The sequence below is a fragment of the Pangasianodon hypophthalmus genome, chromosome 24, assembly GCF_027358585.1.
Source record: "Pangasianodon hypophthalmus isolate fPanHyp1 chromosome 24, fPanHyp1.pri, whole genome shotgun sequence".
NCBI classification, from domain to species: Eukaryota; Metazoa; Chordata; class Actinopteri; order Siluriformes; family Pangasiidae; genus Pangasianodon; species Pangasianodon hypophthalmus.
This window is the reverse complement of record NC_069733.1, coordinates 19,763,364-19,783,363: the sequence shown is the minus strand read 5'-3', so window position 1 is coordinate 19,783,363 and position 20,000 is coordinate 19,763,364. Positions and strand designations below refer to the sequence as shown.

The 20,000-nt window shown below is 44.1% G+C and overlaps 1 protein-coding gene across 7 annotated transcripts in view; it reads right to left on the bottom strand.

The window, feature by feature from the left end:
* The window catches only part of fbrsl1 (fibrosin-like 1), a 298,676-nt gene that overhangs the window by 9,675 nt on the left and 269,001 nt on the right, over window positions 1-20,000 (bottom strand). For 5 of the 7 annotated variants that reach the window (XM_034298924.2, XM_034298927.2, XM_034298930.2 and 2 more), the window contains 8 exons: window positions 18,977-19,215; window positions 12,540-12,787; window positions 7,558-7,608; window positions 6,378-6,473; window positions 5,909-5,980; window positions 4,393-4,422; window positions 4,158-4,229; window positions 1,568-1,700 (listed from right to left, as the gene is read on the bottom strand). In XM_034298924.2, the coding sequence (XP_034154815.2) occupies window positions 1,568-1,700; window positions 4,158-4,229; window positions 4,393-4,422; window positions 5,909-5,980; window positions 6,378-6,473; window positions 7,558-7,608; window positions 12,540-12,787; window positions 18,977-19,215 (941 nt within the window). Of the gene's footprint in view, window positions 1-1,567; window positions 1,701-4,157; window positions 4,230-4,392; window positions 4,423-5,908; window positions 5,981-6,377; window positions 6,474-7,557; window positions 7,609-12,539; window positions 12,788-12,981; window positions 13,143-18,976; window positions 19,216-20,000 lie in introns of all 7 variants that reach the window. The other 2 variants (XM_034298928.2, XM_034298929.2) reach the window with 2 other exon arrangements.

Below are 20,000 nucleotides of genomic sequence, written 5' to 3'. Positions count from 1 at the left end.
CATTAGAATAAGCGGAGAAAGGGGGCTGCCCCTCGTCTGCACGCCGAGCCGTGTGTGTGATTCATTAATGAAAGAGGCAATTACAGGCTTGTTTTGGGACACAATAGCAGATAATTACGTGCTAAAGGCCACTCGGATTCCCGTCGCCCTTCAACCAAGGACCTGCCGTCAATTAGCTCAGGTGGAGACATTTATATTCACGGCGATGGAGTGACGATGGAGATAACAGCACGCACATCACCTCGCCGGCGGGGCGAAACAATGAGGCGAGACACGAGATTCAGATTTATTAGCGAGGAAAGATGGCGGCGATGTTGTGAATAATGTGTACTCTGTGCTGGAGGGATGAATATAAACAAGGTCAAAACATCGGCAGATACGAAGCGACGCTCCTTTCACACTATAAAACAAATTCTCTTATCAAACCAACACACGAGCGCAGCTTCCCAAACCTCATCTCCCACACAGCAACGCACAAACAACGCATTACACCTGCAGGGGGCGATAACCTGAACTGTTTCTACGGCAACGCACAGACGGGACACGCTGACAGCTACAACAATTAACAGTGTGCTATTTTACGACACAGAGCTCAATTCTATACACGATGATGATGGTGATGATGATGATGAAGATTATGAGGATAATGATGATGATAATCAGGATGACAATGATGATAAAGATGATGGTGATGATGGTGATGATGAAGATGATGGTGATGAAGATGATGAATATGATGATAATCAGGATGACGATGATGATGATGATGATGATGAAGAAGAAGATGATAATCAGGATGACGATGATGATGATGATGGTGGTGATGGTGATGATGAAGATTATGAGAATAATGATGATAATAATGATGATGACGATGATGACGATGATAATGATGGTGATGATGATGAAGATGATGGTGGTGTGAGTAGGGCGTGATGGGATTGTGTCCTTTTAACTACAGAAATTGTTGCCGTTGTTTTGATTGTTTGTTTATACACACACACACACACACACACACTGCTGAGTTGCTGCTTTCTAAACAAAATTCCAACATTAATCAGGAGTTCAGTGACGATGAGGGTTTGTACAAGTGTGAATTTTAATCCATTTGATTTAATTTTATTCACTTTCTTCTGCGTACGAAACACGACTAATTCACACTAATTTGAACAAACAAAACGTAGATTTCATTTCTCTCTCGCTTGAAGTTAATAAAATAAAATAATCGCAGCTTGTTCCGCACGTTACTGAGAAACCGCAAAGAAGCGTAAACTCCTCTGTCCTGAAGACGTCGGAAAACTTAAAGTTCCAGCTTCACCTCTGACTGTTACAAAGCGCTGACACTGGAGACTCCTTCCATACATGTTACATAAACACATTTCTCCTCACAAAATATTGACACGTTTTAATGTGGAGCGTCTGCTGTACACGTCCCTGTGAACGAGCTGTTGCTATAGAAACGATAACGAGTGCATTAATATAAACCTGCGCTACTGTCAGAGCTGCTGTTATAGAAAACTAATCAACACCTGACGACCAATCAGAGTGCAGGCTGTGAAACACACACCTGTAGATGGGAAGAGAGGTCTGGCGAGGTCGTGAGGATAGGGAAACCCGGGGAACACGCCCGGAGCAGGAGGTCTGCTGAACAGGTCCAGTTTACCGGTTATATCCAGTTTATGAGGATCCAACTGCATCTGCTGCACCACGAAGGAGAAAATAAACCACACATCAGCACCTCAATCTCCAAATAAAAACATTTTCACAACTTCATCTTCCATCTCGTAAAAGTCATCTGTTTATTTCTCACTGAAACGCCAGATAAACATCTCGTCCGTGTTTAATACAATACTGTGATGTCATAAACCATGAATTATTAAACATCCACTAACACATGCGTAAGAAATCACACTCCTCAAGCAAGTCATACATAAAGTTCTGATAGTGAGGAGTAAAATAAAAGGGGGCGGGGTTAAGTAGGGGGGCGGAGTTAGAGCTTGTAGCTTTAATAAGATTAAGAAGAATGAATTAATTAGTAGTAATAGCAATAAATGTAAACATAATAAGAAAAGTAATAGCTGCTTATGAAAGATTAAATTTAGAGTGCGGGTGGGGTTAGAGTGGGCGGGGTTAGAGTGGGCAGGGTTATAATGAGTGGGGTTAGAGTGGGCGGGGTTATAATGAGAGGGGTTAGGGTGGAGGCAGGTTACAAGCTTATAGCTGTAATAACATTATAATAATGAATTAATTATTAGTAATTAGTAATTGGATTAGTGTGATAGGGTCAGTTTGGTGGGCGTGGTTTGTGTGTAGAAAGCGTCGCTATGGTGGGCGGGGTTAGCGTGATATAAAGCGTCGCTCTGGTGGGCGGGGTTAGCTTGATAAAGCGTCACTCTGGTGGGCGGGGTTAGCGTGATAAAGCGTCACTCAGGTGGGCGGGGTTAGCGTGATAAAGCGTCACTCAGGTGGGCGGGGTTAGCGTGATAAAGCGTCGCTCTTGTGGGCGGGGTTAGTGTGATAGAAAGCTTCGCTCTTGTGGGTGGGGTTAGTGTGATAGAAAGCGTCGCTCTTGTGGGCGGGGTTAGTGTGATAGAAAGCGTCGCTCTGGTGGGCGGGGTTAGTGTGATAAAGAGTCGCTCTTGTGGGCGGGGTTAGTGTGATAGAAAGCGTCGCTCTTGTGGGCGGGGTTAGTGTGATAGAAAGCGTCGCTCTTGTGGGCGGGGTTAGTGTGATAAAGAGTCGCTCTGGTGGGCGGGGTTAGTGTGATAAAGAGTCGCTCTGGTGGATGGGGTTAGTGTGATAAAGAGTCGCTCTTGTGGGCGGGGTAAGTGTGATAAAGCGTCACTCTGGTGGGCGGGGTTAGTGTGATAAAGAGTCGCTCTTGTGGGCGGGGTAAGTGTGATAAAGCGTCACTCTGGTGGGCGGGGTTAGTGTGATAAAGCGTCACTCTGGTGGGCGGGGTTAGTGTGATAAAGAGTCGCTCTGGTGGGCGGGGTTAGTGTGATAAAGAGTCGCTCTGGTGGACGGGGTTAGTGTGATAAAGAGTCGCTCTTGTGGGCGGGGTAAGTGTGATAAAGTGTCACTCTGGTGGGCGGGGTTAGTGTGATAAAGAGTCACTCTGGTGGGCGGGGTTAGTGTGATAAAGAGTCGCTCTGGTGGGCGGGGTTAGTGTGATAAAGAGTCGCTCTTGTGGGCGGGGTAAGTGTGATAAAGCGTCACTCTGGTGGGCGGGGTTAGTGTGATAAAGCGTCACTCTGGTGGGCGGGGTTAGTGTGATAAAGAGTCGCTCTGGTGGGCGGGGTTAGTGTGATAAAGAGTCGCTCTGGTGGACGGGGTTAGTGTGATAAAGAGTCGCTCTTGTGGGCGGGGTAAGTGTGATAAAGCGTCACTCTGGTGGGCGGGGTAAGTGTGATAAAGCGTCACTCTGGTGGGCGGGGTTAGTGTGATAAAGCGTCACTCTGGTGGGCGGGGTTAGTGTGATAAAGAGTCGCTCTGGTGGGCGGGGTTAGTGTGATAAAGCGTCACTCTGGTGGGCGGGGTTAGTGTGATAAAGAGTCGCTCTTGTGGGCGGGGTTAGTGTGATAAAGCGTCACACTGGTGGGCGGGGTTAGTGTGATAAAGCGTCACTCTGGTGGGCGGGGTTAGTGTGATAAAGAGTCACACTGGTGGGCGGGGTGAGTGTGATAAAGCGTCACTCTGGTGGGCGGGGTTAGTGTGATAAAGAGTCACTCTGGTGGGCGGGGTTAGTGTGATAAAGCGTCACTCTGGTGGGCGGGGTTAGTGTGATAAAGAGTTGCTCTGGTGGGCGGGGTTAGCGTGATAAAGAGTCGCTCTTGTGGGCGGGGTAAGTGTGATAAAGCGTCACTCAGGTGGGCGGGGTTAGTGTGATAAAGAGTTGCTCTGGTGGGCGGGGTTAGTGTGATAAAGAGTCGCTCTTGTGGGCGGGGTTAGCGTGATAAAGAGTCACTCAGGTGGGCGGGGTTAGTGTGATAAAGCGTCACTCTGGTGGGCGGGGTTAGTGTGATAAAGAGTCGCTCTGGTGGGCGGGGTTAAAGACTTCTTAAAGACAAATTCTAATTACTGTCATGTTAATTGTAGAACTTTAGTAACATTTGTTTAAGTGTAAACAGCTCATGTTTGTTTGTTTGTTTGTTTACCTTCATCTTCTGTTGATGGTGGTAGATCTGCCAGGCGATCTGCACGTGAACTGCGCACCATTTACCCGGCTTCTGTAAAACACCCCGTAAATAAGCGTGTTATAAACTTTATTACACGCTGTGCTACGTTTATAATTATATACATGAATGTTAATTACACTTTACTATTTACTGCTTTATAGTAATAAACATTAAACACTAATATAATCTCTCTAATGTAAAACTACAGACTCACCCTCACTGAGGTCCTGAAAGGGTCAGATAGCTGCAGAGAAAACACAACTGTCAATCAAAATAACAGTCCAGTACAGTGTGTTCTGATTGGCTGAGAGCAGTGCTGTGTGTTCTGATTGGCTGAGAGCAGCGTGGTGTGTTCTGATTGGCTGAGTGTAGTGTGGTGTGTTCTGATTGGCTGAGAGTAGTGTGGTGTGTTCTGATTGGCTGAGTGTAGTGTGGTGTGTTCTGATTGGCTGAGAGCAGTGTGGTGTGTTCTGATTGGCTGAGAGCAGTGTGGTGTGTTCTGATTGGCTGAGAGCAGCGTGGTGTGTTCTGATTGGCTGAGAGCAGTGTGGTGTGTTCTGATTGGCTGAGAGCAGTGTGGTGTGTTCTGATTGGCTGAGAGCAGTGCTGTGTGTTCTGATTGGCTGAGTGTAGTGTGGTGTGTTCTGATTGGCTGAGAGCAGCGTGGTGTGTTCTGATTGGCTGAGAGCAGCGTGGTGTGTTCTGATTGGCTGAGTGTAGTGTGGTGTGTTCTGATTGGCTGAGAGTAGTGTGGTGTGTTCTGATTGGCTGAGTGTAGTGTGGTGTGTTCTGATTGGCTGAGAGTAGTGTGGTATGTTCTGATTGGCTGAGAGCAGTGTGGTGTGTTCTGATTGGCTGAGAGCAGTGTGGTGTGTTCTGATTGGCTGAGAGCAGTGTGGTGTGTTCTGATTGGCTGAGAGCAGTGTGGTATGTTCTGATTGGCTGAGAGCAGTATGGTGTGTTCTGATTGGCTGAGAGCAGCGTGGTGTGTTCTGATTGGCTGAGAGCAGTGTGGTGTGTTCTGATTGGCTGAGAGCAGTGTGGTGTGTTCTGATTGGCTGAGAGCAGTGTGGTGTGTTCTGATTGGCTGAGAGCAGTGTGGTGTGTTCTGATACGCTGAGAGCAGTGTGGTGTGTTCTGATTGGCTGAGTGTAGTGTGGTGTGTTCTGACTGGCTGAGTGTAGTGTGGTGTGTTCTGATTGGCTGAGAGCAGTGTGGTGTGTTCTGATTGGCTGAGAGCAGCGTGGTGTGTTCTGATTGGCTGAGAGTAGTGTGGTGTGTTCTGATACGCTGAGAGCAGTGTGGTGTGTTCTGATTGGCTGAGAGTAGTGTGGTGTGTTCTGATTGGCTGAGAGTAGTGTGGTGTGTTCTGACTGGCTGAGAGCAGTGTGGTGTGTTCTGATTGGCTGAGAGTAGTGTGGTGTGTTCTGATTGGCTGAGAGCAGTGTGGTGTGTTCTGATTGGCTGAGAGCAGTGTGGTGTGTTCTGATTGGCTGAGAGTAGTATGGTGTGTTCTGATTGGCTGAGAGCAGTGTGGTGTGTTCTGATTGGCTGAGAGCAGTGTGGTGTGTTCTGATTGGCTGAGAGCAGTGTGGTGTGTTCTGACTGGCTGAGAGCAGTGTGGTGTGTTCTGATTGGCTGAGAGCAGTGTGGTGTGTTCTGATTGGCTGAGAGCAGTGTGGTGTGTTCTGATTGGCTGAGAGCAGTGTGGTGTGTTCTGATTGGCTGACCCGTGGATCTTTCTGTAGGAGAGTGTGAGGAACTGCTCCTGGTCTCGCTGCTACATCGATGGGGTTTGAGGCCTGAAAAAAAAACAATAAATCATTTTAAAAAGACTTCTTAAAATAAATTAATTATTTATAAATCAGTTTTGGAGTTTCATCAATTTTTTTCATTCTTAAACATCAATGTAAATACCTCAAATATTCAGAAAGTGTATTTAGTTTTTTAAAATTAATATATTTCACTAACTTTCCTACTAAACTTTATCTAAAAATATTGATCACATGACTACAGTAGCTAACCAGTTAGAGAAGTTAGCAGCTTAGCATCGTACAAACTGAACGGCTAAATCATCACATCATATATGAAGATTTTACAATTTACACAAGTGAATAAAAAAAAAATTATTAACTAATAATAATAATAATAATAATAATAATAATAATAGTAAGTGGCGGTGAGGTTCCGGATCCTGACCTTTGGTTGAAAGGCTCCTTGTAGGGAGCTGAAGGGACCGGGGTGAGGGAGGAGAGGAGGCATTCCCGGCATCGCTGGAGGATACGAGGAGAAAAACTACACAACACAAACACACAGAGAATTAAAATACACTCACCGACTTTAAACACCACAACACACACGTCTATCAGAGTTCTTACGAGAACGTTGACCGCTATAAAGCGCCGATAATAATAACAACGATAAACCTGAGATGTTTTTAATGAGTTAGATAAAGGGGATCTGTGTTCATTACATAATTACACTACACGTTATACACACTTAATAAACCAGCTGTTAACTGCTAAGTGGTGTTAGTTAGCTACATAACGTTAGCTGAGTTAGCTAGCTAGCTAAAGTGTTCGTGATGTGCGTAGCTAACGTTAACGTAAAATGAAAATAAACTGATATTTTAAAAAAGTTCTGCTGCTGTTACATAATTTCATATTACAGAAAGTTGGCTAAGTTAATTTTTTTCTTTTGATGCGTGCAGCGTGACTCCGCCCACATTTTCGTAGAAAATTACCCCAAGAAAACAACATCTTGTTATATCGGAATCTTTAGAAATGCAGTCTTGAGTAAAACATTGATAAATTATGTTCACAGACGCACAAATGTATATCAGTATAAATGTATAACACTTCCTTATAGTAAGATTTTATTTTGTTATATTAAGATTTAAAAAAACTTATTCTGTCAGAATTTTATTCTATCAAACTTCTTTAAACAATTATCTCAGGAAAACATTTCGCTATCTCAAGATCCCGTCGTCTCAGGAAAATGTTTCTGAAACTTGAGAAAACGATCCGTTACCTCAGAACACACGCTCCATCCTATCCAGATGTTCAGAAACTGAATTCGTTATCTCGGGATTTTTAGAAAAGTTTCGTATTCGTAAAATCTCGGTTTAATGACGTCGTTATTTATTAATGATATAATTATATGTCTGGAAAACTTTTCATTATCTTGAAGAAATGTTTCATGTTACTTTCATAAAATCCTTCTGATTTGAAGAAACTAATCCTGCTCTCTCGGACAGAAACATGAGAGTCAATAAAACATGCGAATGTTGTGTGTATTTAAGGCTCCTGTACAGATCAGTTCTGCTGCATGATCCATAATCTGTAAAGCTGCTGTGCTGAAATCCTCCTTTCACACTTACACTCGACTGCCTTAAGAAGGGATTGTCCAGCTTCGGAGCGTACTTGTCAAACTGTAAGAGGAGAGAGAGAGAGAGAGAGAGAGGGGGAGAGAGAGAGGGGAAAAAGAGACAGATAGAAAGACAGGGAGAGAGAGAGTTAGAGAAAGAGAGGAGGAGAGAGAGAGAGAGAGAAGAGACGGACAGAGAGAGAGAGAGAGAGAGAGAGAGAGAAGAGACAGAGAGAGAGAGAGAGAGAGAGAGAGACAGAGAGAGAGAGAGATAGAGAAGAGACGGACAGAGAGAGAGAGAGAGAGAGAGAGAGAGAGAAGAGACAGACAGGGGAGAGAGAGAGAGAGAGAGAGAGAAGAGACAAACAGAGAGAGAGAGAGGGGGGAGAGAGAGAGAGAGAGAGAGAGAGAGAGAGAAGAGACGGACAGAGAGAGAGAGAGAGGGGGGGGAGAGAGAGAGAGAGAGAGAGAGAGAGAGAAGAGATGGACAGAGAGAGAGAGGGGGGGAGAGAGAGAGAGAGAGAGAGAAGAGATGGACAGAGAGAGAGAGGGGGGGAGAGAGAGAGAGAGAGAGAGAGAGAAGAGATGGACAGAGAGAGAGAGGGGGGGAGAGAGAGAGATAGAGAGAGAGAAGAGACAGACAGAGAGAGAGAGAGAGAGAGAGAGAGAAGAGACAGACAGGGGGAGAGAGAGAGATAGAGAGAGAGAAGAGACAGACAGAGAGAGAGAGAGAGAGATAGAGAGAGAGAAGAGACAGACAGAGAGAGAGAGAGAGAGAGAAGAGACAGACAGGGGGAGAGAGAGAGAGAGAGATAGAGAGAGAGAAGAGACAGACAGGGGGGGAGAGAGAGAGAGAAGAGACGGACAGAGATAGAGAGAAGAGACGGACAGAGAGAGAGAGAGAGAGAGAAGAGACGGACAGAGAGAGAGAGAAGAGACGGACAGAGAGAGAGAGAGAGAGGGGGGGGAGACAGAGATAGAGAGAGAGAGAAGAGACGGACAGAGAGAGAGAGAGAGAGGGGGGGGGGGAGAAATAAAAAACACATCAGCACTACAAATCGTGTTGAAATGGAAAGCATGTGTGACCAAACAGGAGATGAAAGCGCTGCGTAGCGGCCGAGGAGGAAGCGGCGTGTTTACGCAGCACAATGAGAACCAGACGAAGCTTAGCGAACGAATTTCACTCGCTCGCTCAAACAATTACACAATTACACAGCGAAGCAGCCGGCCGGCGGCACATCAAACACTCCGTCCGCACAAACAGAGCGCGCAGATAACGCCGCTCTTGTGTAATCACGGCGAATCAAACGCTCCGATACGGTCCGCTGGAAAAACACTGGGAAAATAACGCCGGTGTCCTGAGCGCGGGGTCGAGAGTGATGTCACCTCGCTACAGCCGCACGGAGAACAAAGCGCTCCGTCCCAAACGCAGTCATGTGGCGCTTGCTTTATGGCGTCAAACCTGAGGCTCTGACTGAAACACGACAAACTTTTAACGGGTTCTGTCCCAAATCATACATCATTTACACCTAGTTAGTGTTCCGACTAGAAAGTGACCCATTTTAAGGCTCCGTTCCAAACACTAGAACTTCTTTAGTTCTTCTTTAGGCTCTGTCCCAAATCCAAATATTTACGCCTAGCTACTGCCCTTACTAGAACATCCAGAACTATTTCCAGTTCCACTACAGCTAGAACACTCACTGGCTATTCTGGGGTTCTGATCCAAATAAAAAGTTTTTCACTACTTAGGGCTCTTACGAGAACTTCACCTATTTTAAGCTCCAGAACTTACTTCTTGTTCATCTTCCATTTTTAGGTTCTGTCCCAAATATTGTTTACTAGTTAGTGTTCATTTTAAGGCTCCGTTCCAAACACTAGAACTTATTTCTGATTAATGTTTACACAGGAACGGCGTTCTACTTTAGGCTCTGTCCCAAATCACATGCTACAGTTTATGTCTCATTAGTGTTCGTACTAGATTGTTTTACGGCTGTGTTCCAAACACTAACTTTTTTTCCCTAGGTAGTGTTCTTACAAGGTTCTCGGCCAACTTTAAGAACATCGGCCATTATTATGGCTCTGTCCCAAATAACAAAACTCCACACTACTTAGTGTATTTAGTGTTGATGTGCTGGCTTTGTCCCAAATGTTAGTGTTCATCACTAGCTGTTAGACCAGAACGTCAGCCATTTTAAGGTTCTGTCCCAAACTCTGATGTCTTTTTGTGCTCTTATTAGCGCGTCGGCCATCTTAAGGCTGTGTGTATTACCCAGAATGCACTGCGGCTTATAAATGTAAACGTGTAAAGTGCAAGGCTGTGTTATCTGGAACAGCGAGCTGGAGGTCACACGTGTCCTCGTGTGCTAATCTCACATGCTAACTGCTAATTAAGCAATTATCCAGCACTAATTAGTTCCTTGATTGCTTTAATAAACACGTATTTAAACCACATACTGCGTTTGGGACACAGCCCAAGTCTGAATCAGACCTGTGTGTGTTTTAATTCCCCTTTAACTCACACACACACACACACACACACACACACACATGTGAAGGACACACAAGTCCAGTTCTGCCCCATTAGCCCAAGTGTGAGAAGGAGAAAGAGAAAGAAAAAGAAAAAGTTAAAGAAAGCGTAAGAGAGAGAGAGAGAGAGAGAGAGAGAGGTAGAAATAGACAGATAGAAAGAAGAGCAGACTAAGGCAGAAATAAAGAAAGAATATAAAGAAAGAGAAAGAGACAGAAAGAGAAGTAAAGTGTGAGACAAAGGATAAGAACAGACAGACAGAAAGAGAGCGAGAGAGAATAACAGGAAAAACTGGGAGAGTGAATTAAAAAAATAAGAAAGACATTTAAAAAAGAAAAAAAAAAACAACAACAAAAAAACCCACAAAAGACAAAAAAATAAAGTCCTTTTCAGCCAAAAGTGAGAAGGAGAGAGAGAAAGAAAGAAAGAAAGAGAAAGATCTGTCTGAAAAAGGACAAGAAAGAAAGAGAAGAAACACACACACGACTCTTGCTAGTCATTTCTAAAAGTGTGTGTGCGTCTGTACGTGTGTGTGTGTGTGTGTGTGTGCGTGTGTTACACACTCTCTGACCCACACACAGCTCCACTACACCCCGTCTGCATTAATTAAGACCATAATTAAGACGCCATATTTCATCGTTTAACAATTAAGAGTATTCCGTGTTTCCGTGTGGAACGCCAGCTGCTCAGGCGAGTCGTAAAACAAACACACACACACACACACACATGCACACACACACACACACACACAACTTCATTAATTAAAGCGATTAGCCGGAGGGAGGGAGCCGGCTGCTGTTTCAGCTGGGGGAGAAAACCACAAGGCCAACATCAGCTCTGAAAAAGAGGAGGGAAGATTAGCGACCGGTCACTGCGGAGGGAAAGAAGGGTTAATTTAGGACACAGCCCGAGTGGACTAGTGAGAGTGAGGCGTTTGTAAAAGTGTGGACCCTACACAGGGTTCGATGTGTGGATTGGGACGTGTCCCCAGATGTTTGTGGTGGTGTTTCTGATGAGCTTTTGTTAATAAATCCTCTCAGCATGGCTAATATTAGCAAGAATGCTAGTTTAGCACTGTAGAATATTAACTTAACTTAAAAATCCTGTCTGTTTAGCTCATATTAGCTAGCTAGCTAAAATTAGCACTGAAAATTTAGGAATAAGATTCATAAACACTTTAAAATCCTCTCCAAAACGGCTAATATTTGCTAGCTAGTGTTAGCTAGTGATGATCATGAGCATTTATGAACATGAGTAAAAAATTCCTCTAAGAAAATCCTGTCAGGTTAGCTCATGTTAGCTAAAAATCTAGTTTATCAGTGCAGAATATTAATGTTATAATTCTGACTTATAATTCCTCTCAGAAAATCCTGTCAGGTTAGCTCATGTTAGCTAGCAGGCTACAGATATAAATATATATACATTTATAAATATAGTAAAAAAAAAAAAAAACTCTCAGAATCCCATCAGACTAGCACAGCTTAGCAAGCTAGCATTATTAATGAACATATATGTCATTTTATGAATATAAATGGCTAACATCGTCAGTAAAATGACGAAAATTTGTGAATACGGCATAAGTTCTGTCAGAAATCCTGTCAGGTTAGCTTGGTTCACGTTTCCTAGCGAACATTAGCAGTGAAAATTGTGAAATTTTACAAGTATGATTAAAAATTCTCAGAGAAATCCTGTCAGATAGCCGTGTTAGCGTTTTAGCATTATCAGTAAAGACGAGGACGTTCACGACTATGGAATATAAATACTATCAGGAATGTTATCACGTTAGCTCGTGTTAGATAAAACGCATATCTGGTAAATAACGTCTGTGTACAGACACAAACGCGCGCTTCGTGAGGTATGCGATGCCTCGGGAGGAGGAATAAAGTTTTCCGATGGCTAGTTGCCGGCGTTTCCCTCTTAATGGCCTCTCGGCACATGGAAGCGATTAGCTTTTATCAAAATAACTGGCTAATATCACGACTTTCATCAACAATGAGGTCACCGCCAATTTCGAACAGGAAACGCCAAAAAATCACCATTAGAGTCATACGAAAGCAATAACACACGTCCGCTGCGTGAACTGCAAACAGTCAGAAATACGGCGTTAGCACGCAAGGACCTTATTAGCTTTTGTGCTTTTATTTTAATTTCCTTAAAGTCCGTGCGTGACGATTTCTGGCTAATGTTAACGTGTGTGATTTGGGACACGTCCACAGAGAACTGATGATGGTGAAGAGTGAATAGTGTATAGTGTGTGTGGATTGGGACACGCCCACAGGAGACCGTCGCTGATGTTTACATGGACTATATAGTGTTTCTTCCCTAGGTTAGTGTGCTACATAGGGTGCATGAAGGGAATAGGGTGTAGGGTGTAGGGAGTAGGGAGTAGGGAGATGTGTAGACCCCAGCGTGGTGGTGAAGGGCAGGAGGTCGGTCTGATCTGGTCGTTTTTCGTTACTTATCCTCACATTTCTGGCTGCGGTACGCACCATGGGCGGTGCAGTGGGCGGCCCAATGATGGCGGGAAAAGGCGTGAAGGTGTGCTGATGCGTGTGCTGATGCTGGTGCATGTGCTGGTGTTGGTGAAACTCCGCCCTCAGGAGCGACATTTGGGACAACGGCGAGCCGGTCGCCCCCGGCGCCGACCCCCGACCCCGCTCGGAACTCTGAACCAGGAAGCGGTTGTTCAGCTCCTGCCGGAGGAGGTCATGATGCTCTGAGAAGAAAGAAGGAGAGCGGAAAGAGGGAGGGGGGGAGGAACCAAAAAAAAACCAAAACAAAACAAAAAAAAGAAAGAAAAAAAAAAACCAAAAGGAGAGGGGAAGGAAGACAAAAAAGGAAAAAAAAAAGCACGGGCGGCCAGTGAGTTTAACCAAACGGCGGGAAAAAGAAGAGAAAGAGGATAGTCACCTGGCTTTCTCTGTTTCTCCAATTCAAGCTGTGAGGGTTTTCTACGTGAGGGCTCATTGGTCGAGGTAAAAGTGTTGCATGTGACAATGTGCCAATCAGAATCCCCGAATGAGGCTGGCAATACATGATTGGTTGGTTGAATGATATCAACAGGCTGGTATCTGAAGACAAGAGAGAACCGAGAGTCACCTCAGCAGAAAACACACACACCTTATTAAAGGAGTAGTTCCGCCGAAAGCCGAACGCGTACAGCGTTACGCCAAATGTGGCTAATGTCGCTAACACCTAATGAAAGCTTATAGCCACCAGTTTAGCAGGACGAACTACATCCGTGTCGTGTCAGTCGCGTCTCTTCAGTCTGCTTTCTCAAGTCCAGGATTGTTATTTTAGCACAATCTGCATCTGTAACCATAGCAACAGACAATACTCACGATAAGACACGCCCACTAGCGATGCGAGAGGTGTGACCTCAGAGTGAAAACGGTCTTTCTTCATCGGCTCAGAGTTTAGCGCCACTCCACACCAGCATCAAATTCAGGTAGGGGGTGTGGCCTAAAGCAATCGATTTAAGCGGGGGCGTGGCTTAATATTTAAAAGCGGAGAGTCGCGTAGTGCTCCAGTTAGAAAATAATTTGTACGGTGTGATGTCACTGGTGGCTATTAGCTTCCATTATACGTTAGCTTCATTAGCCTCGGAGCTCCATCTGGAATAACGGGAACGCTTCGGACGTTTCAGTTTCGGCTGAACGACACCTTTAACATTATTATCAAGTGTGTAATATGGAGCATTATTATTATTATTTCTATTATTATTATTATTATTATTATTATAGCATAAATGATTTTGGTCTGTAGAAACCCTTTAACCTTGAAGTGTGGTTTATAATAAATCATAATTCCACCACGGAATAATATTTACTCACCTTTAACCACAAACCATAACAATAACGGCTTCTTAACACAAACCGCAATTATATTCAAGATATATTCAAAATATATTTCTGTCAATATCGTGGAAATAAATTTGTACAAAACAGTGCAATATGGATTTATCTTCTTTATTCTAGTAGCTATTTTATTACCAATTCATTACTGTGGTTAAAAATGTCATATTTCTTTTTAACAAAACCTCATTATTTCACTTTTTCTTTTAAACGATCAACCCCAAAAAGGATGTTTTAACATCACGACTTATTATTATTATTATTATTATTATTATTACTTACCACAGAAGAACCTCTGCAGTGGTTCTGCCCCGGTATCATTTTCAGTAGCAGATATTACATTTAACATGTACTTGATATCTTTAAAATTAATTTAAATCAATAAATAAACAAATAAATAAATAAATGATTGTTAATTCTTGTAACTGATAAATAAGTGATATCTTTAAAATAGCTACATAATGATGATAAAAACGATGACTAGAAATATTTCTCGAATCGCCGGTTTTCATATTGTTAGCTCAACTGTACGAAGAAAAACTATTCTAATTTAATTAATTGTAAAATCATCCTCAGTAGCATGAATATTTGCATTTCTGGGCTGCGTTTGTGCTTCTGTCTAATCAGGAGTGTGTTTCCTGATAACGATGAATCTTACTGAACGACGAACGGTTTAAGAAGGACGTACGTACGTTACGCACGAATCTGTACTGCGAGTGAGATTTAACGAAGTTGTAAGTAGTTGTAATAGACAGGATTTATGAAAAGCGCAGAATAGATGCGAGCGTAATCCACAAAAAAACACAAATTACGTTTTTGTTTGAAACAGCTACGCTATATGTGTTGGTCAGATTTAAGAGAAATTGTAACGTAAAAAAAAAATTGTTACTCATTAAACATGATTTCTACAGAAATCTGATCAGCTAGCGTGAGTAAGTACGCAGAGCGAGTGTGATCCACTGGCCAATCCAATCACGTTCTTAAACTTCACAAGGACGTTAGTGCTAATATTGTTAACCTGATTACGTAACGTGTGCGATTGTAGCACAGCGGGTAGCTTTAAGCTTTTAATAAACCTGATCAAATCATGTTCGCTTCACAAAACCACACTGTGTTAATGTTAGCGTCTTTTTGTACAGCTATCACTAGTAAAAGCAATGGGTTTGGTATAGAAATTAGCGCCCTCTGTCTTTCTGAGGTGGAACTGCACACAAGCTCGGAATAACAAAGTACTTAGCGGATAACGAACAGGGCAGGTTACTCGTAAATTTACGAACAATGTTCATTTTACGTACTGCGTTAGTTATGAAGAAGTTCAGCAAAACACTTATTAATTAAACAGAATTCTTACGAAAGAGATAACGAAGTATTCAGCGTTAGGAATGTTTCAGGAAAACCAACCCCAGGTCGTTTTTTTTTTTAAACACAATTTTTAATTTTAACTTCTTTATTTTTAACAGTATTTACTCCTCTTTAGGGCGGGGCTGCTAGCGGCACTCACTCGGTGTTATTAATGATGGAAATGTTAATTATGACTCAGTGTTTAAACGAACACTGTTTCTTATCTCCACACATTAATTGAACGTTAATTTGATGCGTGTGTTTCTTCGGCCCTCGCAGCGCCGGTTCGGGTTCAGACACAACCGAAGCCCGAAAGCGCGAGGATGAGAAGGAACGGTTCCTGTGTCAGGGTTTGTAAACACTCTAATTTGAACATCTGCTACTTTACCTCTCCAACTGATTAGGTTTCATTAACATTAATTAGTGTTTTCATCAGCGAGGGAGGGAGAAAGACGCTCGGGTTTTTTTTGGAGATAAGCGTTAAAGATTTACTCGTCTCTAACGAGGGACTGGAACAGAAGTGGCCACTTGTTTTTCATTCTCCAGACACGTGGAACTCGTCACATCGCATTAAACACATCGTTCCGCTTTAATCATTACTCCAACACTCTTCAGCTATTTTCTACCATTTCTATTTTCACTTTCATTCAAACAACTACAAAAGTCTCCTTTTCATCCTACAGAAATATTATTATTATTATTATTATTATTATTATTATTATTATTATTATTCTCATTTTCAGCAGCTTTAGAATGTTTTGTTCAACATACAGCAGATCTTTAATGAGAAAAACCCCGATGATGTCACAACGACACCAGGTTCCCACTCTAGAACCCCAGACAGAGAATTCTAGAATGATGGTGATGATAAAACTTTGATCTTTAACCATGAGCCCTGATGAGGAGACAGCGAGTTCCGCTCTAGAACCCAAACCCTGAAGATGTGGCGTGTCCCGGTGACATGGAATTCCGTTCTAGAACCCCAATCAGAACTGCAGACTGTGAATGATAATAAAACAGGTCTCTGATATTTAACCGCAATGACGCAGAGTTCCGCTCTAGAACCCCAGTGATAATTCTAGAACTTTAACGATAGTGATAACGAAACAGGCGTTTGATCTTTAATCACGAAGCCTGGTGATGTCACAATGACGCAGAGTTCTGTTTCATAAATTACGAACCAGAATCAGGTTCTAGGTTCTCTAGAGTTAATCATTCTAGAACTCTGAAGATTTAAACCCTGATGTTCCAGCTGTGGAGTTTATGATTTGATCCCAATTTGATCTTTTAACCATGAGCCCTAACGATTTCAAAAAAGACACGGAGTTCCATTCTAGAACCAGAATAATAACTCTAGAATGACAGCGATAATTCATTATGAAGCCTCGTGATGTCATAACGCCACAAAGCTGACGACACAGATTCAGGTTCTGGAACCTCGTTCAGCCTTTAATGTGGAAACCTGTGTGAGTGGAACGCTGAGTGAGTGGAAACCAGAGTGAGTGGAACCCTGTGTGAATGGAACGCTGAGTGAGTGGAACCCTGAGTGAGTGGAACCCACAGTGAGTGAGTGGAACGCTGAGTGAGTGGAACCCTGAGTGAGTGGAACCCACAGTGAGTGGAACGTTGAGTGAGTGGAACCGTGAGTGAGTGGAACACTGAGTGAGTGGAATGCTGAGTGAGTGGAACTGTGAGTGAGTGGAACCCTGAGTGAGTGGAACCCAGAGTGATTGGAACGTTGAGTGAGTGGAACGCTGAGTGAATGGAACGCTGAGTGAGTGGAACCCTGTGTGAGTGGAACCCACAGTGAGTGGAACCCAGAGTGAGTGGAACACTGAGTGAGTGGAACGCTGAGTGAGTGGAACCCTGAGTGAGTGGAACCCACAGTGAGTGGAACCCACAGTGAGTGGAACGTTGAGTGAGTGGAACCGTGAGTGAGTGGAACACTGAGTGAGTGGAATGCTGAGTGAGTGGAACTGTGAGTGAGTGGAACCCTGAGTGAGTGGAACCCAGAGTGATTGGAACGTTGAGTGAGTGGAACCGTGAGTGAGTGGAACGTTGAGTGAGTGAAACCTTGAGTGAGTGGAACCGTGAGTGAGTGGAACGTTGAGTGAGTGGAACTGTGAGTGAGTGGAACGTTGAGTGAGTGGAACCGTGAGTGAGTGGAACTGTGAGTGAGTGGAACGTTGAGTGAGTGGAACGTTGAGTGAGTGGAACCCTGAGTGAGTGGAACCCAGAGTGATTGGAACGTTGAGTGAGTGGAACCGTGAGTGAGTGGAACGTTGAGTGAGTGGAACCGTGAGTGGAACGCTGAGTGAGTGAAACCTTGAGTGAGTGGAACTGTGAGTGAGTGGAACGCTGAGTGAGTGGAACTGTGAGTGAGTGGAACGTTGAGTGAGTGGAACGTTGAGTGAGTGGAACCGTGAGTGAGTGGAATGCTGAGTGAGTGGAACTGTGAGTGAGTGGAACCCTGAGTGAGTGGAACCCACAGTGAGTGGAACGCTGTGTGAGTGGAACCCTGTGTGAGTGGAACACTGAGTGAGTGGAACCGTGAGTGAGTGGAACGTTGAGTGCGTGGAACCGTGAGTGAGTGGAATACTGAGTGAGTGGAACGCTGTGTGAGTGGAACCCTGAGTGAGTGGAACTGTGAGTGAGTGGAACGCTGAGCGAGTGGAATGCTGAGTGAGTGGAACCCTGTGTGAGTGGAACCGTGAGTGAGTGGAACGTTGAGTGAGTGGAACCCTGTGTGAGTGGAACCGTGAGTGAGTGGAACACTGAGCGAGTGGAACCCTGTGTGAGTGGAACCCTGTGTGAGTGGAACCGTGAGTGAGTGGAACGTTGAGTGAGTGGAACCCTGTGTGAGTGGAACCGTGAGTGAGTGGAACCGTGAGTGAGTGGAACGTTGAGTGAGTGGAATGCTGAGTGAGTGGAACGCTGAGCGAGTGGAACGTTGAGCGAGTGGAACGCTGAGTGAGTGGAACGCTGTGTGAGTGGAACCGTGAGTGAGTGGAACCGTGAGTGAGTGGAACCGTGAGTGAGTGGAACCGTGAGTGAGTGGAACCCTGTGTGAGTGGAACCGTGAGTGAGTGGAACGCTGAGTGAGTGGAACGTTGAGTGAGTGGAACCCTGAGTGAGTGGAACCCACAGTGATTGGAACCCACAGTGAGTGGAACGCTGAGTGAGTGGAACCCTGAGTGAGTGGAACCCTGTGTGAGTGGAACGTTGAGGTTCCAGCGCTGGAGCTGATCAGTTATACACTGCACACCCAATAATCTGATCATTAATTTACAAACCCTGATAATTTCAAAATGATACGGAACCCAAACGGCAATTCTAGAACGATGGCTATAATAACAATCAGGCCTCTGCTCTGGAACCACAGCGACACGGAGTCCCACTCTAGAACCCCGGTGATAACAAGCTATAATTAAAAACTGGCTTTTAACCCAGTTCTTCAGCTGAGAACCCTCATGATGTCACAGTGACACAAAAGTCGATAGGTTTCAAAAATGAGGAACCAGATTCAAGCTCTAGAACCTCGTTAATAAATCTAGAACTCTGCGGATTGAATATTTAATCTTTAGCCCTGAGTGTTGATGGAGTTGATGGAGATTTAGATATAATTATAACCCTGTTACAGTGAGAGTGTATCAGTGGAGTGTGAGTGTGAGTGTGTGTGTGTGTGTGTGAGACGGTGCAGGTGATCTTACCTGGGTAGGGCGTGGCGGCCGGGTGTCCGGGGACCACCAGGCTGTTGGTGGGTAAAGCAGGAGGAGGGGGGAGGGCGGCTGGGGGGGCGAACATGGCCGGATGGCGTGATAAGGGAGATAAATGAGAGGAGGAGCGAAGGGGGTAATGAGGAGACGACAGAGCGGCGATGGAGAGAGGGAGGGGGGGAGCGGGGGAGGGGGGGAGGGGGTGTTTGGGGGGCAGTGACGAGGGGCTGTTGCTGAAAAACGAAGAAGAGAGAAAACAAGCGATTAGCGACGGTTAACATCGTCACCCTGTTTTACAGCCCGAGTGAAAACGCGCAGATCGACACGAAGCCGCTCGAGTCTGGATCAGTTTCTTCTCCTTAATTTAAAACGTCTTTAAAAAATTCCTGTAACGGAGATAAAGTTCGTTCGTTTCCAGCACACAGTAACACGACGAAATAAAACCGTTAATTAAAAACAAGCGATCTTTTCAAACGAATCATTCTTAACACAATAGCTGTCGGATTAATTACTAATTACGCTTTTTTTTAAACGATAACGACAATAATGAAGCCTGCATTTAACCAGCGTTTATTTCACCCAAGAATAAAAATAACATTCGATATAAATTAGCATCATTTTATACTGAGAATGAACTCCGCTAGTTAACCCCCAGTCATTAATTCATTTTATGGACTTGTGTTAATTACAGAGTTCAAAACAAAACAAAAAACACACACACAAAAAAATCAATGGATATGAGTGTTAATTACCTTGTTAACATCACTAACGAGCTGTTTGTTAACGTTAATGTTAATGCTAATGCTAATGCAGTAAGCCTAAGGCAGTACCACTTCACTCTCCTTACTTAGCCTTTAAATTAATTCTTGTTTTATGCTAATTATTATTTTCATTTGCGATTAGCGAACAGAAGAGTAATTAGACGTGTAAGAGCCGACGCAACACGCTGCTGAACAGAAGTCTGAAAACAGCCACTCACCGGGTTTTTACTGATTGAACCCCTGAATACCAATCAGCG